The sequence below is a fragment of the Jaculus jaculus genome, chromosome 7 (assembly GCF_020740685.1).
Source record: "Jaculus jaculus isolate mJacJac1 chromosome 7, mJacJac1.mat.Y.cur, whole genome shotgun sequence".
Taxonomy (NCBI): domain Eukaryota; kingdom Metazoa; phylum Chordata; class Mammalia; order Rodentia; family Dipodidae; genus Jaculus; species Jaculus jaculus.
The window spans coordinates 79,066,940-79,094,444 of record NC_059108.1 but is presented as its reverse complement, the minus strand read 5'-3'; the positions used below and the strand labels follow the sequence as shown (position 1 = coordinate 79,094,444).

The 27,505-nt window shown below is 37.9% G+C and overlaps 1 protein-coding gene across 4 annotated transcripts in view; it reads left to right on the top strand.

Annotated features, from left to right (window-relative positions):
* Positions 1-27,505, top strand: part of Prkd1 (protein kinase D1) — a 390,066-nt gene that overhangs the window by 197,794 nt on the left and 164,767 nt on the right. For 3 of the 4 annotated variants that reach the window (XM_004661851.3, XM_045155177.1, XM_045155178.1), the window contains exon 2: positions 23,758-23,896. In XM_004661851.3, the coding sequence (XP_004661908.3) occupies positions 23,758-23,896 (139 nt within the window). Of the gene's footprint in view, positions 1-15,572; positions 15,707-23,757; positions 23,897-27,505 lie in introns of those variants that run through there. The other variant, XM_045155179.1, reaches the window with a different exon arrangement.

The following is a 27,505-nucleotide window of genomic DNA, read 5'->3' as shown; positions in this document are numbered from 1 at the left end:
TGGTTGCTGCTAAAGGTAGAACTCTTGTTTTACAATGTCTTGCTTTAGTTACAGCCTTTCCAGGTCTATGCCAGCTTTGGAAGGCTACTGTCAAGACAAGCTTAAGTGAATTCCGGATAACCTTCTTTACCCAGCAGCTATACTTAGTCAGGACTAGAGGGAGAACCCTACTTGGTAACTCAACAAAATGCCTGGGTTTTTGCAATGTAAAGATTTGATTTTGTAAGATTGATGTTTGTAAGTGAGGTTTGTGATGAGTGTAGCTGGAAGCCATGTACATACCAGGCTATGACTGCTAGAACTAAAATCTGAATATAAGAAGATCTTTTTTCTAGCTATATAAATAGGCTTTTTTTTTTAACCTTAGGTGAGTTACTTGTTGGCTATTATGCACTTCTTCTTGTATCAAAATATTACAGCAACATATGTGTATTGCCCACTTATAATCACTCCCACGGGTAGAACAGGTTGAACTGTTAACACTAACAGCAGATGAAACCCCATTGCTCCATTCCTAAGCACCAGCTAAAAGGTACCAAGAGTGCCTCCCAAAGTTTTAAGAATGCAGCATTCCCGAGGCTATAAACTTACATCTCACAAAGTAACCAGGAGCCTGCTGGAAAGTTCTGAATATTGCCTGGGAATAGATTGTGAAGATTATGAAGGACTGTAGATGTCCTTAAGAATGTAAGCGGCAATGGAGAGCCAAGACTATGGAAGGCTATGGTCTGTAAAGAGTTATGACAGTGAGCCCCAGTCCAAGGAGCTGCTGAGGGATAAAGAGATAAGAGCCAGGGGTCCAAACACAGACCAACAAAAGCTAGAGTTCTGTAACATCACCTGCAGTTTAGAGTCAAGTGTCCCAAGACTGAATCTCAGCTGATGGATAGAGAATTGCTGACTTTGAAACTCAGATCTCACTATGAAAGCTTATAGGCAGTCTCCAGTTCTCAGAGTCTAGAGTTAGAAGCTTCTGGGATTTAAAAACCGTTTCTGCAAGCTTCTTGCTCTCAGAAGCTCAAGGCTGCTGACACATGCCTAGTCATGATTTCCAGCAGAATACAACAAAACTAGCATCCTGCTGGACATGAGTGACCATTTTTTTAGCATAGCTTTATAAATCCATTTGAACGTATGCTAGTCATACTTTTTCTTTAATCTTCTGTGCTTTATCATTCAGAAAGAAAACTTTGGTAAGAGAATCTCTGTCTTCTGCAAACTTTTTCCTAATATTCATTTCTATGCTTCGAAATTGGGGCATAGTTCCATTCTCAAATATCATGGCATTATAGCAGAACTATATTTAATACTTAGCTCATCCTTGACTCCTTAGATAAAAAGAGACATAGGCTGTATATTATAATGGAAAGTTAAGTTTTCAAGGATAAGATCAGAACATTTTAGAACATTAAGTTAGGTAATAACAGAAAATAAACTGTCTTTTTGGGAGCACTTGTGTATATGACTTTCATCTTGACTTACAACAGTACATAAAGGATGACTCTACTAGTGCACTGCAGTTTTCTTTTATGTTTCAGATCCATGAAGTTTATTTCTTTTCTTTCTTTTTTATTAGTTATGGACATACTTAGAATGTAAACAGCATATGTTGGTACCATCCTATCCCTCATCCCCAACCTTTTCCAAAGGGACGCTCCTTGTTTGGGATACAGGTCATCTCCATGGGGATTGCAGGTCATGCAGCTGTTAGTTATGGGGAAGAGGCAATGTCTGTGCATAGTGTTCCAACTTGTGGCTCTGACCATCTTTCTGCCCCTTTCTCCACAAAATTCCCTGAGCCGTATTGAGTTTGTTTTGGGTATACTTCAGTGATGGGCTCTTATGGAGCATCTATGTCTCTGGCTTGGTAGGAGTTGAGTATCCTTAGTATCTACCTCCTTCACCCTTGTGCTGATATCAGGTTCCCTGATAAAGCAGCACTCTTGCTCATTTCCCCAGTTCCTCTTTGGGTTCAGCTGGGGCCCTGGTGAAGTATGATGGATCTTTTCTCTCCTCAGGTCCTGCTCCCATCTGAAAAAGAGAAGTGCATTTTCCAATGGAGAGTGAAGTCAGCACAGGTTAAATGGGATAACCATCATTAGTTTAGAGACAATTTAATGAGTATAGACCCTCTTGTGGCCCAAGATTAGTAGGGGCTTCATATTGGAAAGTAAAATCATTCTTGATATGATTCTGACTTGTTTCCCAGTTCCAGATATAGGTTCCTTTCTACTGAGCAGATCTGTTATCCAATCTAAGAGCAGTTGGTTACCCACCATTGCTGTGTGCCACTAATTCAGTTGTATCCACCATGTCAGGTTTTTGCTTCTGAGTAGCTTAGAACTCAGTTGCTTGGACGGATGTTGGCCACTTTCCCCCAGTAGCTTATGTAGTGCCATCTAGCAGTAGACGGGCTAACTGTCTGGGCATTGAAAACAAATGTTGGTGAGGATGTGGAGAAATTTACTATTGGTGACAATATAAGCTGATACTACCACTGTGGAAATCAATATGGAGACTCTTAAATGGCTGACTATAGAGTTACCAACAGACCCAGTTATTCCCTTACTGGGCATTTACCCTAAAAGCTCCATGCCTCACTTCAGAGATATTTGCTAACCATGCATAGTTGCCCAATTCATAATAGCTAAGAACTGAAATCAACCCAGGTGCCCATCATTGGATGAAAGGGAATATAAGATGTGTTATATCTACACAGTGGAATTCTACTCAGCAGTAAGAAAAAAAAATGACACAATGAAATTTGTAGAAAAAATGTTCCAATTTGGAACAGATTATACTCAGGGAACTCACACAATCACAGAAAGACAATTGTCACATGGTCTCACTCATTTGCAGTTCCTAACCTGGATCAGCATGAGATGCTGACATATGTAATAGGCATCTTGAGGCCTGGACAATAGGGAGTATAGGACGTGAGGAAAGGGTAATGGTGGTGGTGGTGGGGGGGCACAAAACTGGACCCAAATGGAACTGGTACCATAGAATCCTATATCCTGGAAGATAGACTAAAAGGTTGAACCCTCAACAGGACCTTAGGGGGAGCATCTGAATCGAAGGGCCCTGGAGTGAGTGAGATGAAGCCTAACTTTAAATTTCTTCTGTTTCCTATTTTTTTCTCTTTCTTTTTCCTATTTTCTTCTTTTTCTTTCTTTTCCCTTGGTACTACCCTGTAACTTCCAGTACCAGGATGTGGTTCACACCCACAGTGGGCTGTTGATCAGAGATACTTATAAGGTTTCCCAAAACAAAACAGACTTCTGTCAGAACACTTGATTACCACCAGAGGTTAATGGTAAGACCCTTCTGCTGAAGACATCATATGCTATCAGTATGAAACATGGAGAGACCTGGCTGGAATCATGGAGTGTAATTTCTATTAAATTAAAATGAAATTTTAGCCAGGCATAGTGGTGCATATCTTTAATCCCAGCACTCGTGTGGCAGAGGTACAAGGATTGCTGTGAGTTCAAGGACACTCTGAGACTACATAGTGAATTCCAGGTCAGCTCGGGCTAGAGTAAGACCCTGCCTCAAAAAGACAAAAGCAAACAAATAAACAAAATACAATCTAAAAAATTAAAAATAAAATGAAATTTTAATGTGAGCAGACACAGACCAATGAGCAGGCAATTCTTATATTAGTAATATAGATTTGTAGTCAAGTGTGCAAAACTTCAGGGTGGTTTGAACTTAGATAATGGCATAGCTCCATGAATGAAAGTATGAAAATAATTTAAACATAAACCAATCTTAAGTAAAATGCAACTTCTACTCCTGTTGTAAAGTGCTCTTTGCAAAGAGTAATCAGATAGGATGTATAGGACATGCGTGTAATCATCAGACACTGGAGAAAGGTGCAGAACAGGGACCATGCCCCTGGTCAGAACCTCCCACATGTCAGAATCAGGCAGCCCTTTACCTTAATGAGCCCAATGCAGTCATTTGGTTGCCATTAGCCATCTATAGGGCAGTCAGCTATCATTCACTGGGCTGCCTCTCTGCACCACCACTAACACCACTTTAAGGACTTGTCTCTTAGTAGGAACTGCACACTGCCAGGAGAGAGCTGCTACAATGTCCAGAAGTTTATCTTGGTTTTGATTTAAATTTCACAACCTATATGCCTGGGTCCAGCACCTGGCAGAGAAGCATCCCCAGGAATTTCACTTCTGGATCACTATTTGCTGGATGTCAGGCCACTCTTTCAGGATTTCCTCTCTAAGAGAAGAGCAACTAAGCAGGAGGAGCTGAGGTGCTACTCGTGATGCTCCAAAGCTACCCAGCATTGTCATAATGCTTACGTTTTTTTATCATGTCATGGGCATTGATTTAGTCATTTCAAAAATGAGAGAACAAAAACAAAATAGTTATTGCAAGTTTTTCTCCGTTTCTAAAGTTTTTAACTTTTGGTGAACCTTTTGAGCAGTTGGCATAGAATTCATTTTCTTTAGTATGTTAGTTGACCGTTTTTCTTTCAAAAAAAGAACATGAAGCTACATGAAATAGTAAAATTCAACAGGAGATCACAGTGGTGGTTTTTCTCAGAGTAGGAGAAGGAGTATGAAGCACACCTTTTACTTCCAAGTGGTACATCAATTACTGCTGTGTGAATCATTTTAGAGTAGCTACTGAGACTTGTAAGAGCGATCACAAACTGGTAATCTGTCAAGGCGTAATGCAGAAGATAGGCTTTTACACAATAGTGGTAAAGCTCTGACTAACTAGTAACACCTGTAATTGCTTGATAGGACTATTTGTTTCAAATCTTGAAAATTATATACACCAAAATAAATGATTTAAAGTACCTCCAGGAAGTATATACACAGAACTTGCTGTATTAGAGGTAATGATTCTAGTATATCATTTCTGGTGTCTTTTGTGTTTTTAACAAGTTATATTACTGAGAGTAAAATAGAAGAATTCTTTCAGTCAAAAATTAAGCACTATAGCCAGGTGTGGTGGTGCTCGCGTTTAATCCCAGCACTTGGGAGGAAGAGGTAAGAGGATCACCGTGAGTTCGAAGCCACCCTGAGACTACATAGTGAATTCCAGATTAGCCTGGGCTAGGGTGAGACCGTACCTCAAAAAAACAAACAAAAAACCAACAAAAAATTAAGCACTATAGTGTGACATATCCATCATCTCATACCTTATGCAAAAGATATAAATTAATATAATTATAAATATAAATTAATATAAAGGTATAATTTAATAGACTACTTTAGCAGTTTTTGACACTAAACATCAATATTTTCCATGCCCAAGAGAGAACATATATTTTATTATTCCTGAAAGATTCAGCAAGTGTACCCTTTTATGAGTTAGTATAACCTATTTTTGAATCTGATAGTCAGAGTTCAACATTTTGCAGTTAATGTAAACTTCCATTTTAAAATAGTTCAAGCACTCCTGTCTTTTGTGAGATAAATTCTCTTTCATGTGTCTTCCTATTTTTAAAATATTTTATTTGTTTATTTATAAGCAGAGAGATAAATAGATAGATAGATGATAGATAGATGGAAGATAGAAAGAGAGAGCAGAAGAGAGAATGGTCATGCCAGAATCTTTTGGCACTGAAAATGAACTCCAGATGCATGCGCCACTCTGCATCTGGTTTTATGTGGGTACTGAGGAATTGAACCCAGAACATAGGCTTTGCAAGCAATCACCTATAATCACTGAACTATCTCTCCAGCCCCAGTCCATCCCTCATTTTATTTATGTATTGTTATAACATAGGTATAATGTAAAGTTAAGGTCCAAATTTAAAGTTATGAATAAAAATAACTTTTTCAATGTGAATTTGAATTTAATGAAATTGGCAAATAAAAAGGCAAGAAGAAATAAATCCATTGATCAGATTATAGATCTGACATTAGGAAGACAAGAGTGAATATATTAAAGTTCTGTATATAATGATGAAAGGAACTTTTATTTTAATTAATTTTTTAAATTTTTTTAAAATTTATTTGAGAGCAACAGATAGAGAAAGAGGGGAGAGAGAGAGAGAGAGAGAGGGAGAGGGAGAGAGGGAGAGAGAGAGAGAATGGGCACGCCAGGGCCTCTAGCTACTGCAAACGAACACCAGACACGTGCGCCCCTTGTGCATCTGGCTAACGTGGGTCCTGGGGAATGGAGCCTCAATCCGGGGTCCTTAGGGTTAACAGGCAAGCGCTTAACTGCTAAGCCATCTCTGCAGCCCTTTAATTAATTTTTTTGACAAACTGTCAAAAAAGGTCTCACTAGAGTTTCTTCTCTCTGAACCTGGGCGATTTTTGGAGCTTAAAGATATCTGGCATTGGCTGTCCCTTAAAGGGATTGAGCATGTGGAGCAGGCAGACAGTGGGATGAAAATGCCTGTGAAACAGATCTGCAAAGAGAAGGCCTCAATGTCATTGTGTGCTGGAGTTGTCTGTGTAGCCCCAAATGGAGCAGGTTGACATGACAGAATATGTCTTTCCGAAGGGAAGAAAGAGAGAATATGAGTGGGCACCTCAGAGCCCCCGCAGCTGCAGTGAGCTCAGTACTCGTGCACCACTTTGTGAATCTGGTTTTATGTGGACACTGGGGATTTAACCTAGGCCGTCAGGTTTTGAAAGCAAGAATGTTTAACCACTGAGCAATCTCTCCAGCCCTGAATCCTCATATATCAATCACTTTGCATATAATTTGCCTTTACCATTTATAAATTAGAAGCATTCAGAGGATTAAAAATATTTATAAGAAATAAGTATTGCAAATTTAAACAACATACATGCGATATTTGTGAGTTGAGTACTTCCATCAACAATCTGTTCTGTTTGCCACAGGAATGTAACACCATCACTGACATTGGCCTTCAGCTATTGTATGATGGGGTGCCATTCATTTTTCCCTAGGGCGTGGTGGTGAAGAGGAGGTGTCTGGATTGTTCCTATGAAGACATTCAGAAACTAGTCCCATGTGGGATCCGTCACATGCGAAATCACTTAATAACAGAGCATTTGCTTGGTTTGAAGAAACTTTGGAAACTATTTGTTTTCTCATTGCTATATGTGGCATTCTGACTTATGTCTTATTCTTTTGCATGATCCACGTGACCTCAGGATCAACTATAGGCCTCAACTTCTTCACCATCCTAGCTCTGTATAGCTGGTTTCTAGAAACATCTGTTGTGACTCCAGCAAGGGGTAGGGAGTCATTTTCTCTGAGCATTTAGGCAGTTTTTCTAAAATAGTTTGTCACAGTGTACCTGGAGTGTTCTGCTGCTGGAGAAAAGGGTATTTTGACCAAGGCATTAACTGATAGCTAGCTCCCTTTTAATTTCAGTGCTAATTATGGGAGACCAATCATGACACTGTGACTGTGGACAGGAAAAGTTCTTGGAACATGGCTTGGGAATCATGGGGGGTGAGAAAACTGTGGCATTCAACTGATTTGCCCATGTGGACCACAACATTTAATTCTTGGACTTGATTAAATCCTCACCTTTTATCAAAAGTAAACTTAAAAATATTTTTATTTCCTTATTGGGCCTCTCTCTTCCTCTTTCTTTCCACTTGACTGAGTCAGTGGATTAATTTGTTTCTAGTATTGCTATTCCTTGCCCTTTGTGATTGGCCTCAACCATGAGAAAGTACCCTTTGTTTCTTAGATTTCTAGCTGGCCAGGTCACATTTCAGTAACTCATTAAAACATGTATTTATCGTACTCTGGAGTACTTTGTCTGGCCAGCCATGAATTTATAGTGAAATGTAACAGTAAATTGTGCTCTGTGGTCAAAAATGCCAAATGATACACACAGCAGCATAGAGGTTTCCAGCATAGGGAGGAATTAGAGAGCAGAGGAGTGGTGTGGGGAGTGTTGGCTGCATTTTCACAGTGGTCAGATTTGTTCGTGGCAGACGTGGAGAGAGCTGAAATCACTTGTGTTTGTACTCTCCACCACAGAGCCCAGAGGAACATGGGACTGATCTTATAATAAGCTCCAGCTGAGTTTACAAGCTCTGAGCCTTTTTGAAAGCTTGTTTAGTTTAATGAGGGTTTTCAGATTTCAGAGCTCACACACCTTCACATAAAAGCAGATGATTATGACCAAATTAGGGAATGTTGTTCCACGAGTGTTTCCCCCAATATGTTCTCTTTTCAACTCCAGGCATTGTTGTGCTACACTTTTCACCTTCCAGACATCATTTTTAAATATGATTTTTGAGTCTTATTGTATATAGGCTATTCAAACAATAACACTATGTTGCATAAAAGAAACGCCTTTTACAGTCAAAACTGCATATGCATGTTTTTTTTTCCTCTTAAAGAAAATACAAAAATCTAAAAAAATATGTAAGTTTAGATTCTACTACCATGCCAACTTTCCTGAGAAGCTGGGCATCTCTGTCCACCCTTGGGCCAATTCATAGGCTTTGTGTCTTTTTTCTAGTGGTCTTGAAGAAAGAAGCATGTCTGTGAAACAGCAAGATGAAATGTGGGAGAGGGGATACCCACATATCAGTCACTCACACATCATACAGATTAATATTTAGTTAAAAAAGTGGGAGCATCTTTCCTTGTTTCTCTTATACCTATAGTTTTTAAACAATAACTTTAATATGTATGGCATATTGTTGTTGATATTCTTTCTTATTTTGTAATGTTTTCTGTGCCACCTTAAGAGAAAGAATTGTTCAAGTTGTGAGGCATTCAAGCCTAACAATTATTACACCATGCTCATGGTGTTGCAAAGAGGCAAAGCACAGGATGTGATGGTCACATGCCAGTGGTAAAGGACCAGAAAAAAAGGGAATACAGAGCTGTCTCTGAAAAAGGAAGAAGGCCTAAAACATATGGGCCAGGCCAGCCTGTGAAGAAATGCTGATGAGCCCACTCTGCTTTCTGGGACCTTTCTTCAATTTTTCCACTTTACCATGTTCACCAAACAATCACATTCACAAAGTTTGAGTTTGACATCTGTAAAGTTTACCATTTTTTGAAATATTAAAAAATATTTTATTTACTTATTTATTTGAGAGAGAGAGAGACAAAGATACAGAACGAGATAATGAATGAATGAATGAATGTGCTTACCAGGGCCTCTAACCATTGCACACAAACTCCAAACACATGTGCCACTCTGTATCTCACTTACCTGGGTACCAGGGAACCAGGCTCAGGTTTTTAGACTTTGCAGGCTAGTGCGTTAACTTCTGAGCTATTTCTCCAACTCCAAATTTACTTTTTTTTTTTTTTAATTAAGGGCAGTAATTTTTTTCTTTCACCTCCCTTGATATTCTGGCTATCACTTTCTTAACCATCGTCTAAGTACTAATTGCTTTGTTTTTTTTCTCAATGTTCATAAATCAGAGTCAATGTATATAATAACAGGATGTAAACACTTACTAGTGTTTTTTTTTTATTTTGAAGTACATTTCTCTTATAAGCTAGGCTAATCCTTTAGTAGTTAAATTTTAACATAGTTTAGCTCAAACTGGTGATTTAGTGTTATTTAATAATTCTTAAAGTTTGCATGTTATTTAAAATCATTACTTATCTTATTGAAATCTTAACAAACAGTTGTGGAGTTAGGTTTTCTGGAAAATGCAGTTCATATAGAATTAAATAGTCTAAGTGGTGAGTGGGGAAAATTACATCCTTTTAAAAGCATGTGCAGTTGGCCTCCACCCAGCAGGAGTGGTTGGCATGGAACACACTGTCCTCCTTGAAACACACAGGAAACAACATGAAATCTGTACACTGTCTCTTTTACACATTGGCCAACAGATAGTACAGGGCCATGAATATCAAGAGAAAGGAAATAAACAAGGCAAGTATAAAATTCACCTGAGTTTTCTGCCAAGAGACAAAATTCTGAATATAATACATAAAAAAGACCACAATCAGAGCCTACTTACCTGGCTATAAAGAGGGGACAAAGATGAGAGGTTAAGTGAGCAGGCTTTTGTGGAAGAATACTATAAAGGTTAGACACATGAAAGTAAAGAAAACCAGAACTTTGTGTAAGGATCCAATTGAGTATTGGTTTCAATATAAATCTGAATACATGGTGAAAATCTTAAAGTCCGGAAAAAGAGGAAATTTGAGTAAGCAACAAAATGGTCAATTTTCAAAATTCACATAGGGCCAAGAGACACTGGATTTTTGGGGGGTAGGGGATGGAAAGGGCTGTTCAAAGAATAATTAATGTTGGTTATAGGATTCAACTACCCCTTCAGCCCTAGAGTAAAGATTACTATAGAATAAACAATAAAAGGCAGGACAGACTGGCAAGTAGCAACTAGCTCATTATTCATAGTATCTGACATCTTATTTCAAAAATACAAATATCAAAAGAGTACAAAGACATGACTGACCAACAGAATTAAAACTGCTGAGGAAAGCAGATAAATTGTAGAGGTAGTTAACTTTTCACATAAATATTCAAAAATTTAAATCAAAACAAGTGTGTAATAGGGAGAGATGGAGTTATATTAAAGAGCTAAGTAAACATTTTAGAGGTATTAAAATGCAATATTTAGTGTGGGCTTCAATGTCAGATTAGACTCTGTAGTAAAAATAAAGCTAATTAATGTAAAGGCCCTGCAATAGAAATTAATGAAAGTATACCAAAACATTAAAAATAATGCCAAAATTTTCAATGTGTTATGAATCTATAATTTTTAAAACTAAAGCACAGTGGACTTCAACCAATATATGCAAAAGAGAGACACCTTCAAGACATGTCTCTATTAAATTGTTAAAAGTCAGTAAAAAGCTGGGCATGGTGGTGCACACCTTTAATCCCAGCACTGGGGAGGCAGAGGTAGGAGGATTGCTGTGAGTTCAAGGCCACCTTGAGACTACATAGTAAATTCCAGGTCAGCCTGGGCTACAGTGAGACCCTACCTCAAAAAAACAAAACAAAACAAACAAAAAAAAAGTCAGTAAAAAGATTAAACATTTGAAAGGATTAGAAAAGAAATAATGCATAAGAACAAGGAATGCAGACTTCTCATCAGGAACAATTCAAGACAACCTACTATTGACTGGTTTTTGGCAGAGCTATGAAGAAACTTTAAAGAGGGCTGTAGAGATAGCTCAGCAATTAAATGCACTTGCTTGAAAGCCTGGGTTTAAATCTCTAGTATTCATGTAAAGCCAAATGCGTAAGTGGTACATGCATTTGCAGGGTCAAGAGGCCCTGGGCTACCCATTCATTCTCATTCTCTCCCTCCCTCCCTCCCTCTTTCCCTCCCTCCTTCCCTTATTCTCTGTCTCTCCCCTTGCAAATGAATAAATAAAATATATATATTTTAAAAGTTTAAGGGGAAAAAGACAGACTCTTCAAAGATGGTGCTGGGACAATTAGATGTCTACTTGCAGACGAATGAAACTAAACCATGAACTTTCTACCACTACAAAACAACTAAAAAATGTAAGACCTGGAATTGTGAAACTACTGGAAGAAATCATAGAAGAAATACTTAAAGACACTGGAATGGAGAAGAAGTTTTTGAATAAGATCAATAGTACGCTATGAAAAGCAAGTATGGACAAATTATATTAGCTCAAATTAGAAAGCTTCATTACAGCAAGTGAAACAGAGCAAAGAGATAGCATACACCTCAGAAAAATATCTGCTAGTTATATAGTAGATAGTGATCAACATCCAAAATATATAAGGAATTCATGTAAGTCAGTAGTCCCCTGTCTTGGTGTATACAGATTGACAATTTGGCAGGACCTGCATTCACCTAGGAAACAAGCCTCTGGACATACCTACAAGGAATTATCTTCAGGTGGGAGGGCCTACCTTAATTGTTAACAGTGTTACTTCACAGGCCGGGATCCTGGCCTGCATAAAAAGAAGAAATCTGGCTGAACAAAGCAATCATTCTCCCTGCTTCCTAACTGCAGATGAAACGTTATCAGCTTCTGCATGTTACTACTGCCATACCTTTCCTGCCAGGTTGAACTTTAACTTCTAAGCCAAAATTAATCCTTTCTCCTTAAGTTGTTTCTGTTAGGTATATTGTTATAGTATTAAGAAAGGAACTACTACATCTCAAAAAAAAAAAAAACCTTACAGTATTAAAAATGAGCAAAAGACATTTTTCCAAAGATATGCAAGTTGATATCAGGTGTGTTAAAAAGTTCCTAGCATCACTAACCATCAGAATTGCAACTCAAAACTACACTGTGATAACATAGTTAGAGCATCTTTCATCATCAGTACACAAGACTGCAAGCACTGGCAAGGATGCAGAGAAAAGGAAACCCTTACGCATTGTTGATGGGAATGTAAATTAGTACAACCATTATGTAAAAAAAGGATGGGGGTTCCTCAAGATTTGAACAATCAAACTACTTTATGATCTAACAATTCTATGGCCAGGTGTTAATATTAGATATGGGTCAAAGGGAAAGGGTTAGCTACAATCCAATGTTCATGACAACACGATTCTCAGTAGCCAAAAAATTGAACAATGTCAATGACCATCAGCAAATGAATGGACAAAAGAAGGTGGCATATTTACAAAATAGTATGTAATCATAATAATGATGAAATCCTGTCATTTTCAACAAGATAAGTGGAACGTGACACCATTATGTTGGATGAAAGTAAGCAGGTATTTAAAGATTACAATATCTCATTTGTATGTGACATCTGCAAACATTGAACTCATAATTGTTGAGAGGTTGATGATTGTGACCAGACTGCAGGAAGTAAAAGAGAGGTGTATCAGTTACTTCCTTGTTTCTGGGACAAATTACCCAACCAGAAGCAAATTTGGCAAGGAAGAGAGTTTATTTTGGCTTATAGCTCTAGAGGGTAGAGTCCATAATGTCAGAGAAAGTATGGAAGTAGCAGGAAGCCAGTGTTACATTCTCACATTGGTGTGGAGAAAGTCGAGCAATGGATACTGCTGCAAAGCCAACTCTATCCACTTTATATAGCCTAGGACCCCAGCCCATGTAATGGTGCCACTTCAATGAAGGTAATCTTCACCTCTCTTAACCTAGTCAAGATGATCCCTCACAGACAAATCCAGAAGCTAAACTAGTATACATGGTCCCTCATAATTGGTGCTAAGTGCTGCCAAGTTGACAACCAATAAAAACCATCACAGAAGAGAAGGATGGCCCAAGTCTTGTCAATGAACACTAAGTTATAGTTATACCACAGTGCAGTATAGGAACAGTAGAGTTACTATAAATATAGGTAATGAGTTTTATATTTCAGAAAATCTGTAAGACTGCATTTTGAATATTATTAGCCACAAAGAACTGATAAATATGTGAAGAGATAAAATATGTCTACTGTGATTTGAATATTATGTATCTTTTATCTGTTGGGGGAGATTGCCCAGTGGTTAAAGATAATTGTTTGAAAAGCCTGCACACTGAGATCCTCAATTTCTCTTTTGCATTTGCAAGATTCCCTAGCGAATGCGTGCACGCCCGCATGCGCGCACGCACATGCATATACAGACAAAGTAAATAAATAAAATTTAAATGGTATGAGGGCTTTGGAGGTAGCCTAGTGGTTAAAGATCTTACCCACATAAAATGACTTGTGTGTTGGCAGGTGCCTAGCCCAACACTGGGGAGGTGAGACAGGGGAATTCATGCAGCTTTCTCAAAAAATAACTGGGAGAGCAATTGAGAAAGGCACCCAATATCAATCTCTAGCCTCCAGGCATATGCAAACACATACACTAACACTTAGAAATGCACACCCACCATACACACATAAAAGAAAAAGTCAAGGGATGAGATAATGGAACATTTTAAAATTCTGAAAATATACACATGAGCTCTATTTTTGAATGTACATTAGATAGTAATAAAAACAATATGTGAAAACTTTCATCTAAGGTCATAGGGAGTAACAAAGCAGCAAAATAATGACTAATTACAAAAACTCCATTAAATGTAAAGGTAATTATTTCAAACAAATGTTTAACAGTGCATTGGAGTTCCTCACATATGTAGATTTTAAAACCCTGGCAAAATAGCATAATGGAAGAGGGGAAATGGAAGCCTTGGTATGGGATCCTTGGATTAAACCTTAAATGGGATAAATGAACTATACAAGGAAGTGTGGCTGGCTAATAATTCAGCAAAGAAGTTAGAAAAAGATCAAGAAGTAATCTTAATGAATATAGAGAACAAAGAACAGATGGAACAAATAGAGAAACAGACAGTCTTAGATGTATGTAAATTAATTTTAATTAATAATAACCCAACTGAAGGGTAAAGATTTTAAACAGATTTTTTAAATTGAGACTTCTATGCCTATTGTAGACTAGAACTGTAAATATAGAATTTCTAAGGTTGATAACTGGCAGTGAGCATTAATTATAAAGAGCTTGATATTATCAGTCATGCAGTAAATATTTTCATAGATGAAGATGTATATTAGGTCATGAGTGGAATTTCATTTTTCTCAAACAAATAACAAGCTTCTAGTCAAGTAATAATGCCTCAAAATAGTTGATACAAACTATACTCTAGAAGGGAATACAAAAGCTTACGTATAAGGAAATTTTAATGTTTCTTCCTCAGCATACTATAGAATAAATAGAAATTCATTAAGCATGTCATAAACATGACAGGCTATCAGACTTAACCCAAGTTATATGTGTACTGAACTTGCTACCCCAAAAAGTATAATACACATGTGGGGATTTTTATTCATTTTGTAAAGAATGTTTCCAAAGTTTGATTGTTTTCTTGCCTAGAAAACACCCTAGCAAATTTAAAGATTTTAACTTTATAATAAACAGGGACTACATCTTATCAGATATAAAATGAGTATAGAAAAAAAGATGTATAGAAAATTTTTGAATATTTAGAAAATGAACAGAATTCTTCCAAGTAACCCATGAATCAATAAGAAATTCATAAAGTGAAATTTGAGTACATCACTTTCATCTATTTAGTTAACATTTAATGTCAGATAAAAACTTGTGTATTTACCATGCATAACATGATAATCTGTGCAATGTGCATGTGAGTGCTTGACACACATTGTGGAAGCACTAAATTGAACTCACTAATAAGCATTTCTACATAGGGACTTAGAAGCTTTTTTTGCTAACCATACTGATGAGTAACTAAAAGCAGGATAAGGGCTGGAGAGATGGCTTAGCGGTTAAGCGCTTGCCTGTGAAGCCAAAGGATTGCGGTTCGAGGCTCGATTCCCCAGGACCCACGTTAGCCAGATGCACAAGGGTGTGCATGCATCTGGAGTTCGTTTGCAGTGGCTGGAAGCTCTGGCATGCCCATTCTCTCTCTCTCTGCCTCTTTCTTTCTCTGTCTGTAGCTCTCAAATAAATAAATAAATTAATTAATTAATTAAAAATAAAAGCAGGATAAATTTCCCATTTCTGCCATCATTTTGTCCCTGTCTCTTTTGTCTGTATGTTGTTCCTCAGCCATTTCAAGAGTCTTCATCTAGAGATGAGAGTCTCCCCTCAATGCTGACACACTAAGATTTGAATAACTAAGGTATTGTCATTAGATTGCCAACTTCTAGCATTTATGATGTCCTATTCCAGACCCCTGCAGTGCTGCCTAGAGGCCTTCTGAGATTGCCACATCTTCAAGGAACAAAGGATCCTTACAGGCAGACCACCCTTTGTTGCGATTGCTTCCATAAGCAAGAGGAGTCTCCTGAGAACCAAACTGTCCACTTCAAGCCTCACAGGTCTGCTAGATAAGTATACTGTGAGGTCAGTCAAACTTGTGCTTGGCTGACATCTTGTGCAGCAGCGGTTCAGCGGTTTCCTCCACACCAAGTGAATATTGCATCTGAAGCAGTGGCAATTCCTTGACAAGAACTGAGATAATCAACTCGATCGCAGTGTTCTGGCTGCGTGTTCTGGCTGCGTGTTCTTCTTTTCCCTTTTCCTAGATAGCCTCAGCACTCACATCAGACCCCAGAGAACTGGGCTGAGATCTTTGCTCTCACTTGGCTTTCCTGTATGATTATAGCAAATATGTACTGCCTTCCCTGCTTTTCATCATTTCCTTTCCATTTGATTTCTGGGGCAAATGCCTGTAATTGATTTCTTTGGACACTAGGGTCAGATGTCTCTCAAGGACTCTGGTGGTAGGATTACATCCCATACTTGTTTATCCATGTGTGTGTGTTGAAAACACTTACTCTCTTAGGTTTTTTGTTTGTTTTTTTGTTTGTTTGTTTGTTTTGTTTTGTTCTGTTCTGTTTTGCTCTAGTCCAGGCTAACCTGGAATTCACTATGTAGTCTCAGGCTAGCCTGGCCTTGAACTTAAAGAAATTCTCCTACCAATGCCTCCCAAGTCCTAGGATTAAAGGCATGACCCACTATACCTGGATCTTTTAGTTTGTTGTTTTCTTTTTTACACAATTATAATACACTGTTATTAAATATAGCCATGTATGCACATGTAACACATCACTTACGTTAATTCACCTAAGTTGAAGTTTTTTTTCCTTTGACCAACATCAGGCCAGTTTCCTCTTCCCCAGTAGTCCTGTCATTTTATTTATTGCTGCCATAAGTACATTTTTTGTTAGAGTACACGTTATCACTGAAATCATTCAATCTTTTCTTTTTCTTCCTGGATCATTTCACTAAGCATAATTTCATCTAGGTTTTTTCATATTATTTCAAATGACAAATGTTGTTTCATTTTGTTGTTGTCTTTATGGGAGTTATGTTGCCTTGAATTTGTTTTTGTTTTGTTATTGTATGTGTGTATGTTTCGTATATTACTGCATTGAGATTTGTGCAGCTCTGGTTATTTCATTTCTTGTATTTTCTGGTTATCAGCTATATTCTAAGACATATAGGTCAGCAGTTATGTCTTCAGGTAGGAGCTCAAAATACCAGATGTGGCCTCTGTATTCCTAGCAGAGTAGCAGCAGGAGTGATCCAAGCTGGTGGATGTACTTTAGTAGTAAATTAACAGCAGTGGTTCTTTTGATGTCAGTAATTGCTGGTAGGTAATGGAGCAAGAATGGTGTAAAATATTTTAGGGTTACTTAGAGGTGGAAAGGGTGTAGAAGAGTAGTATTAACTTTGAAAAAGTTGGAATTGGCACAAATATCTGGAAGAAGTCGAACACTATTAGATTTTGAGGCTATTGGAGTTTTTACGTACGGAGAAAAAAGAGCAGAGGATTGGAAGGAAAGAATGTGGAAAAGAAGTTGGAAAGAGAGGGAAAGCTGTGAGTAGGAAGACTAGTTAAGAGATCCCAATAATAGACTTGGAGGAGAAAAAATAAAGAACAAACCTAAACTTCAACTGAGCAATATATAAATGCAAGCAAAATCAGCATGGGGACTGCAGAGATGACTTAGCTAGTGGTTAAGTTGCTTGCCTGTGAAGCCTAAGGACTCGTTTCCCCCTCTCTAGTTCCCACATTAGCCAGATGCGCATGTGCACAAGGGGGCACATGCATCTGGAGTTAGACTGCAGTGACTGGAGGCCCTGATAGGCTAATATTTTCTCTTTCACTCACCTATCCTCCCCCTCCCCCTCCCCCTCCCCCTCCCCCTCCCCCTCCCCCTCCCCCTCTCCCCTCCCTCTCCCTCTCCCTCTCCCTCTCCCTCTCCCTCTCCCTCTCCCTCTCCCAGAAGCCAGTCTGTTGGGCTTGCTTCAAAGCAAAACAGTGTGGACTATAACTGCTTGAGTGAAAAATTTAAAAGGCCCTAAACTGGATGTGGTGGTTCACACCCTTAATCCCCTCATTGAGGCTACTGAGGCTGAAGTAGGATGGTCTCTGTGTGAGCTCAAGGTTGTCTTGGGCTGCAGTGAGTTCCAGATTAACCTGGGATAAAGTGATACCCTACCTCCAAAAAAAAAAAAAAGACATTAAAATTGTGAAATAAGTGATAAAAGTTAAATGTAATGCAAATTATTTTAAAATTTCAATGCATACTAAATTTATTTCAGATTTAACAAATCAGTATTTCTGCCTTAGTAGGCTGAGTTTTGTTGAGTTCTTTTTCTTCCTGGCTGGATTGTTTTTTTTTTTAAGTATCCTGCCCTGATCTGGGAGGAGCTATTCACACTTTCAATGCAATCTTATATAGTCAGTTTTGGATTGCCCCAGTGTAAACCAACCCAGTAACCTTCTGGTGTGAATTTCCAGCTTAACTACAGTAAGTTCTTTAGCCAGTCTACTCTTTAAGTAAACTGTGGGTTCCTCTCAGCTAATTAAGTCAGGCATGCCTACCAATCTATTAGTCTAAACATCTTTTTTTCAGGCTTTTATTCATTCATTCACTCACCCATTTATTCATATATTTGACAGTGTGCATATGTCTAAATGGGTGTACTATGGCCGCTTGCCAGTGTAAATGAACACTGGACAATTGTTCCACTTTTGGCTTCTGAGTTATGTGGATGGCTAGAGAATTGAACCCCAGACCCACAGGCTTTGAAAGCATGTTCCATTAACTGCTGAGCCATCTTCACTGACCCTTGTTTTTGGTTATTTTTTAATAGAGGCTGAATAGTATTCCATTGTGTGTGTGTATATTCTATAGCCACTTAAGTGTTGAAGAAGACTTAGTGTGGTCCCTATCATAACTATGATGAACAATGCTGAAATGGACCCGTGATTACAAACATTGCTTTAGATTTCTGACTTTCTACTCAGAAGAAGATTCACTGATCATAGTTATGCTGTGTCCATGTGCTACTTCACAATCACCTTAGTGAGTGATTGTATTTTGTTTCTTCTTTGCTTGTGTGTGTGTTTAATGTACTGTATGTGCTGTATGTGTGGTGAATGCATGTACACATGCCCTTCTGCTACTCCATATCTTTCCTGTGGTGAGGGGTCTCTTGACTGAGTTTGCCAGAATGGAACATCAAGTGTACTGCTCAATTGCTCTTTCACCTATAGTTTCTTTTTACTATTCCAGGAGCTTGCGTGACTACATTTAGTTTTGTGTCTGCTCCCCTGAAGGACTAGTGATGCAGAATTTTGGGGTTTAGGAGGACTCTCCGAAACTTAAGAACTCCAATTTTGAGTCCTTCTTCTGTTTTTTAACAAATAACTTATAAAAGATATATAAAAGATAAATTATGAATTATTGAATGTATTTAGGGAGTAGTCATAAACTTGAAATTGTGAGGTTCATTTAAGGTAAGTTGGGATCTAAGAAAAGGAATGAGCAGAGTCACAAACATGTGGAACATAGGAAACACACTCGTGTGGAATGCATAGCATACTTCAAAAGGTCTAAAGAGAAAATGAGGTCTAGGAAGAGGCTAGACCAGAGCCATAAGCATGTGGAAGACAGGATCTATGAGCTTATGTAAAGAGATTTGGAAGAAGTGCATACACATGTGGAAGGCCATCTCTGCCAACATTTATGGCAGCTTTATTTGTAATATTCAAAATGTGGAGCTAGATTAAATGCTCCTTGCATGCAGAGACGTGTGTACTGCTTCATACCCCACCATAGTGCTGTGTAATGTGCATTACCTCAGCAATGACTTGGGATAAACTGGTAATATATTCTATGGCCTGGGTAGTTCTCAAAATATTACATGTCATGAAAAAAGCCAGACTCAAAATTTTTACCTTTATGATCCCATTTATCTCACTTTCTTTAAAAGGCCAAATATAAAGGGAAAGGAAACAGTTACCAGGAGCTGGGGAAAGTAAATGCCAGCACATTGGTTGACCTCTTTCTGTGGGCATGGGGAAGCTTTTCTGAATGGGTGAACTGTTGTAGATCTTGGCAATGGTTTGCTTAATACCCCCTATACATGTGGTTAGGCTATGATTCATGCAATATAATCACACATACATGGAATGTGGTTATGGGATAACAGTTTTTAAACTTATAAACTTATAGCTAGTTTTTTAAATAAGTTTTGAGTACATATTACATGCAAACATTTGTTGAATGAATTTTAGATGGTCATGACTTGGTAAGTGTGCTGTCATTAATGGGAATACAATCCAATACAAAACATCATTTTTAAAAAATATTTATTTGAGAGCAGAGAGAGAGAGAGAGAGACAGAGAGAGAGAGAGAGAGAGAGAGAGAGAGAGAGAGGGGGGGGGAGGGAAAGAAAGAGGCAGAGAGCGAGAGAGAGAACGGACACGCCAGGGCTTCCAGCCACTGCAAACGAACTCCAGATGCGTGTGCCCCCTTGTGCATCTGGCTAACATGGGTCCTGGGGAATCGAGCCTCGAACCGGGGTCCTTAGGCTTCACAGGCAAGCGCTTAACCACTAAGCCATCTCTCCAGCCTGAATACAAAACATCTTAATAGGTTATCAAATATACAGTTATTGGGATTATCTAAATATCACTTATAAAAATTGTTATATTCGATGATCAATAAAACCAAAGTGCACATCACCCAATGACAATAACCCTTGCAATCCAAGAATGAGCCCCTAATAAATAATACAAATTATAAACACACAAAAGAGAGAAAACTAGAGACATCATTTAGCCATTGAAACCAAAGTAACCACTCCAAATACATTCACTGAAGTATAAGGAAGTCATCACTGCTACTTAAGTTAGGAATGACACTTTTAGGGGTATTTCACACGCTGCCGTAAGCCATCCAATCTTATGTCCCACAGTGAAGTGTCTGTGCTTACCTTTTCATTTGCCCACAGGTGCACCCTAGACTCCACTTCAGACTATTTTACTTCGTCACTCTTTAAAAGTGAACACATCTGGCCAAATTGTGACCTCAATGGCACAATTTCAAAACTTAAATAAAAAAGCTTGCAACTAGATACTGATTTAATTATATGAATATTGTCTCCTCTTACTGGAAGCTATCCAAATAGGCAACAAAAATTTAAACTTTGATAAAATGGAAAAGGTGATTCCAGTCTCTCTACAATAGGAGAAACAAGCATTTAAAGTTATAATTATTTGGAGGTCAAGGAGTAATTTTATACTCATCACCAAATTTCAAACACCAGGGATTTGAAGACATAGACCTAAGGTATTCATACTAAATTGTAGAACACAAATGTCCAGTTAGTTTGCTTTTAAGGCACTTGGCTTTGAAGCCTAAGGACCCAGGTTTGATTCCCCCATATCCACATAAGCCAAATGCACAAGGTGGTGCATGCATCTGGAGTTTGTTGGCAGTGGCTAAAGGCCTTGACAACCCATTCTCTTTATCTGCTTCTTTCTCTCTCTCCCCCACCCCCCTCTCTCTCTCAAATAAATAAGAGATTTTAAAACAGTAAATTTTATAGTATGTCAGTTGTACCATGACTATGTATAATAGCATAAATATTAAATACTTAGAGATAAATTTACCATGTATGCCTGAGACCTGTACACTACAAATTTACTACTAAACATTATTAGCATACATTAAAATAGGCCTAATAAATAATGAGCATTTCTAGTATATAATGAAATGTCTCTATATTTTAAAAATGCATTTTTTCCCATTCATGGTTCAATTCAATAACATTGTAACAGCATGGCACTTTTTTTTTGGGTAGAAATTGACAAAGGGCTTCTTAAATGCATATGGAGATCAGAAGTCATATAATTTCCAAAAGTACCTTGAAAAGAAAGAGGTCGGAGGGATTGGCTTAAGGCTGTAATAGTATATATAATGGCATGAGAATCACACACACACACACACACACACACACACACATACATATGTGTTATATATATATGTGTGTGTATGTGTATATATATATAACAGATTATATATCTAACACACAATAATCAATGCTACTCTTAGATATTTACCCCCAACAAATGAAAATGTATCCACTGAAACACTTGAACATAAATGTTTGTTAAAGTTTTATTTTTAATGGCCACAAATTGGAAAATCTGAACAGATATCCCTAGATCCTTGTAAAGAAAATTAGTGCAAAAATATTCATGCAGTAAGTATAACTCTAATTGCAATGATGGTGCTAGAACAAATACTAACTTTCTATGAAAATCTGTCCCAGATAGGCTAGTCTATAGTGATAGAAATTAAATCTGTGTCTGTTGTTAGACTCTTGGTGGCACTGATGACTACTTTGGAGTGATATGGATATGTTTCATGGCTTGATTTTGATTTGGGTTACATAGGTAGTGATGCTCATTAAGACTCATGTACTTACGTGTATTTTATTTCATGTAAATTATTCTTCAATAAGGTTGATTTGTTTTAAGTATCATAAAGTGGTCACTGTTTTTAAAATTTAGGAAAACAATGTTTTAATTTTCAGTTTGTTCCCTCATCCTCTAATAATGTTTCTAGAGTCATTTTTTTTAATGCATGCAATTTTCCTTTTAATTACCACAGTAGAAGAGTGACATTTCAGCTGTTGTGTTTATTTTAGGAAAGTCAACTTTACTAAGTGACATGCAGAAATAGTTTTAAGCCTCGTCATCACCACAGACTCTTAAGAGAATGTTCCCAATATATTTGCTTCTAATTCATACAAAGATGCTCACATGAATGAAGTCCTTATTTATTTTATAAATAAGAAAAGGAAGAATTCATAATATATTACATTTATCAGTAAAATATGTAAGATCAAAAATATTTCTTATAGTAGAAAAAAGTCAACAGTTCTTTCATTTTGAGTTTTGAAGCAGAGTCCCCCTATATAGCCTTGACTGGTGTGCACAATTCTCCTTCTTCACCCTCCAGAATCCTTAAGATTGCAGGTAGAATACACTGTCCCTGGCTCACGTATACTAACATAAATGTCAGCTTCCAATACCAGGTCCAGGATCAAGAAAGGCAATTTTCTCTTCACTTCCTTATGATGATTCCCATCATATCACAAACTTCAATATGTACAAGGTATTAATTGGAGCTGGCAAGATGGTTCAGCAGTTAAGGTGCTTGCCTTCAAAGCCTAATAACCCAGGTTCAGTTCCCATTACCCATGTAAAGCCAGATGCACAGAGTGGCTCACGTGTCTGGAGTTCATTTACAGTGGCTAGAGTCCCTGTGAACACATTCTCTCTGTCTCTCTATCTCTCTCTGCTTGAAGAAGACATTTTAGAACAGTATTTTTTAGATTGGTATTAATCATCAATAAGTACTTGAGAAAGCCATATGCATGAAGGGAACTCTCATATACTAACATTCAATGCTTCAGTTTTTTATTTTATTGAAAATCCTTCATGCTACAGCAGATGGCTCTTTCTATCACAGCACATGCAACTGTGGTTGACAGACTGCAGGAAAGCAAAATGTATTTTAGAAAGGTCATGTGAAGAGAGAGCCGACTTGTCTTCCTGGCTTTTTGAGTCAGAAAGTCTCAACACTACTTCTATCCCTAACACAGTGTGTTTAGATTTATTGAGCCATGTCTTAGTCTTGAATATGCCAAGCAGACTGACCTCTTCTTTTGCAAGTGAACTGCCATAGTTATGTATAATAGAATTCTGATAAACTGCCTCTCATTTTATATAATGGATTTGCTACAGATGGAGGAAATACATGCTTCTTTCCACCTTTTACATTTCTTATCCATCTTTCAGTAGAACTTTGAGTCCATTTTCTTCTGTCTCTTTGTAAATAAAACCATTTGGTCATTTATTATGACTCTTATGATACACAAATTCTTCCATACTAATAGAATCTTATCAATATTATGTTTGCCATTTGTTGTTTTTTTTAAGTGAGTATTCTAGATACTTTGAGTTTTTCTAATTAGCTTGTATCTGTGTTGACATTTTATTTTAAGACAAAACATTTTGAGAAACGTTGACTTTATACTGTTCTGATATTGTACTTGCAGTTCCCTGAATGTGGTTTCTATGGACTATATGATAAGATCCTGCTCTTTCGACATGATTCTACCTCTGAAAACATCCTTCAACTGGTGAAAACTGCTAGTGATATCCAGGAAGGTGACCTTATTGAAGTGGTCTTGTCGGGTAGGATCCTTTTTCTTCCCTGTCTATAGACTAATCATTTGTTTTTTGAAGAATTGTTAAGCATTAGTTAGTGAGTAAAATAGAATGTGGGGCTCTGGGTACATGAACTTACAGAATTATTTTACAAAGATTCAGGCTTGTGGGGCATACCTGCAGACTCTGCACAGTTACCTTGTGAAAGAAGGATCATAATAAGATCATGCCCAGCTTGGGATACATAGTGAGCTCTGTAGCAGCCTCGGATATATAAAGGCGGGGAGGGGTTCCCTGTCTCAAAAAACATAAATAAAAATACAATTAATGTAAAAGAAAAAAAAAAAAGGCTTCCACTAACTAAACTTTTTCCATAGTCAGTACTCACTCTATGATGTATCCTGACTTTGTGCTTCCTCACAGCCTCCAACTCACACACACACATGTGCACGCACACGCATGCGCACACACAAATGGGGATAGACACACAATTTCACTCAGCAACTTGAATGACTAGGACAACAATACAAACAACGCCAAAACTCAGCAGTGATGTTAGAGCATTTGTGAGAACCCCAAATATACTGTGTGTCTGGAAACCTAGTGGGAGCAGCAGGAGAAGGAGCCACTGAATTACTAGGATAAAAAGTCCAAGAGCTGTGGAGTGTGCTGAGGGGAGGGTAGATGAAGTCATGTCATGCCACTGACACAAGTCAGCTCTGTCTTTGAGACGCACCAGTGCTTCCAGCTGCCCACATGTACTTTAAAAGTTTGTGCCTGGGCTGGAGAGATGGCTTAGAGGTTAAGGTGATTTCCTGCAAAGCCTAAGGACCCATGTGCGATTCTCCAGGTCCTATGTAAGCCAGCCACATAAAGTGACACAGGCGCACATGGTAGCACACACTTACGGAGTTTGATAGCAGTCACTGGAGGCCCTGGCATACCAACTCACTCCCTCTCTCCCTCTCTCCCTCTCTCTCTCTCTCTCTCTCTCTCTCTCTCTCTCTCTCTTTCTCTCACACACACACACACACACACACACACACATAAAAACAGGCAAGTCTGTTGTGCTCGCCTAAAAAAAAAGTTAGTGCTATTAGGAATCTCTTTGTCACTACAGAGACAAATGATTATTTAACTTAAATAGATAGCACCAAAACATAGTTGCCACACAGGTCCGTGACAATATCATGTGTCTGATGCAATGATGGTTATGCTCACACTTTTATTGTGTACTTTTTAGAAATTTGCACTGCTCCTTTCTCCCTCTGGGCTGTGTACCTTGCTATCTTTTAGACTAAAAGAAATTCATTAGCATCATGAATCCAAGGTTTCATCTCCTCAAGTTTTCCAAGTGAACATTATCCAGTCCTCTGTGCAGATCATCATTTGCCTGTTGATTTTTTTTACTTTGTTCTGGTGTAGTCCAGGTCACTTTGTCCCCACTGGGTGTCTCCATCCTCATTATGTAAGGCCTAGCTTGCCACATTGTCATTATATAACTGGGGATTACAGAATACCTTTTATTATTCCTGATTGAAAGAATAATTTTGTTGTTATTTATAGGGCTGATCAGTTGCTAAATATGACTAAGCCACATGAGTGTTAAGTTTTTTTCAGGAGGTCCCTTGCTTACTAGATTGTCTTTGGTGTTGTAACATTTGCTCACTACATCTGGCCTCTCAGAACTGTCAACTAGACAAGCTTTGGTGATATGACGTTAACTCAGTATATCTTGCCTCTCCAAACTCAACTAGACAGGATTTCTAAATTTTCTGATGACACTAGAAGCTGGCTGAAAAAAATTACATAGGAAAATCATTTGTTACATTTGTTCTTGTTATAATTCATATTAAATTCATAGCTGGGCTGCTTTGCAAATGTTGTAATGTATTTTCTGAGTGTTTTTCCCTGTGGCAATATCCAGAATTCTATGAAGATTTTAAAATCTGTAATTCTAAATTTAATTAATTTTTTTTCCATTTTACTTTTGTTAGCAAGTGCTGAATATTAATGTCAGACAGATTGAACGTAACCTGTGTCTAGGTGTCTGCAGGGCATCCCAGCATCAGTGAGCCAGGCCTCCTGCTCCCCCATGTTGACCTGGCACAGTCCCGTGGAGTCCCTTGTTACATGAGGAGCAGCACTGTGCTTTCTCCTCCCATCTCATGACACTGAGAACTGAGCACCCTAGTTTATACCCCACTTCTTTTGCCATTGCCCTCATGTTCCACCCGTCCTGCCTCCATGGTCACAGTTACAGAAAGGACATCCACTAATAGTCCTGTTTTTTACTTGATCTTTTAGCACCATGCATAGGCAGGACTTCCCTACTCTCATTAGGTTTCTCAATGATATTAAAGGAGTCATGTTCTAACAATGCAGTTTTAACCGGCACCACTCATTCCCATTCCCCAAAGCCACTGAGCCTTATCCAATTTTGCAAATTTAATTGCCTGTTCATTTAGCAGTTTTGTTTAGATCACTTTCACTTACCTATAAACCTCACTAACAGCATTGTTCTCTAATGCTTAGGAGAGAGGATAGTGCCTAGACCACTGCAGATGTTTCATTCTTGAAGAGGATGGAGTGCTATGCTTGGCCTGTGAATCCTGTCATTTTTAGAGGTGTGGCTAAGGGTCAACTTCACCTATACTGAGGAGTGAAGTGGATTAGAGCTCTTTTAGAACCCCTGGATATTCCTTCCCAGATCTTAGGACTGGCTGGTTTTACAGCATTACTAAGCTTTGGGAATTTTCCTCTTTAAGGGTGTGGTTTAGGGTTAAATTTTGCTTAACTAAATATCTTCTATTTTTTTATCTTACAAATTAAATTTCACTCTCTCACTTGACATAAATATAGTACCTTGTTCTTTTTATATTTCATGTTTCACTAACACATATGACTGCAGTAAAAAAAAAAAAAAGAACAAAAACCCAGAAGATCTTCAAAAAGTAATTCTGATGAAGATTCAGTATTTAATTTTGTTTCTTCAGACAACATCAGGAATATTCTCTTGTTCATGTATTTTTCAGCCGAGACCTTTCATCATTGTGACCTGCTGTGGGAGTTAAAAACTGCTCAGGCTGCCATTGGCTAGCTCGCTAATGTCTTCTCTTCCCTTTCTTTTTGAAAATCATGGCTGGTGTTAGCTAGTGCATTTAGACTTTGAAGCCAGCAAAAGATTGCTCATGAGTGGATTGATTGAGTTGTAAAGAAACAAAAATAATAGCTATATGAAAGTTACCCCAATGCACACTATAACAAATCCTCTTTGCTAAGTAAAAGATTAGCATTAGTTTTATTCTTATGAAGTAGGAAAACACTGCAAATAGGAATTTCTCTTTGCAAAGTCAATCAAAGTTAAGTTTAAATCTAAGTATAAGGTACTGAAGTATCAAATAAAGCTCATGAGCTCCTCTGCAGTCTTCTTCATGATGGCTCATACCAAGTAAAACAAATGACTAATGGCCATGTTTATATGACTCAACTCTGTGTATTTTTGGTTTGATCTCTAATAATTATTTGTATATGTGGGAGTGTGGGGTATTTTTCTTGATATGACAATTATTAATAGACAAAATTCTTACAAATAAGGACTCCACAACCAAAATTACAGTATTGAAGTCTGAAAGC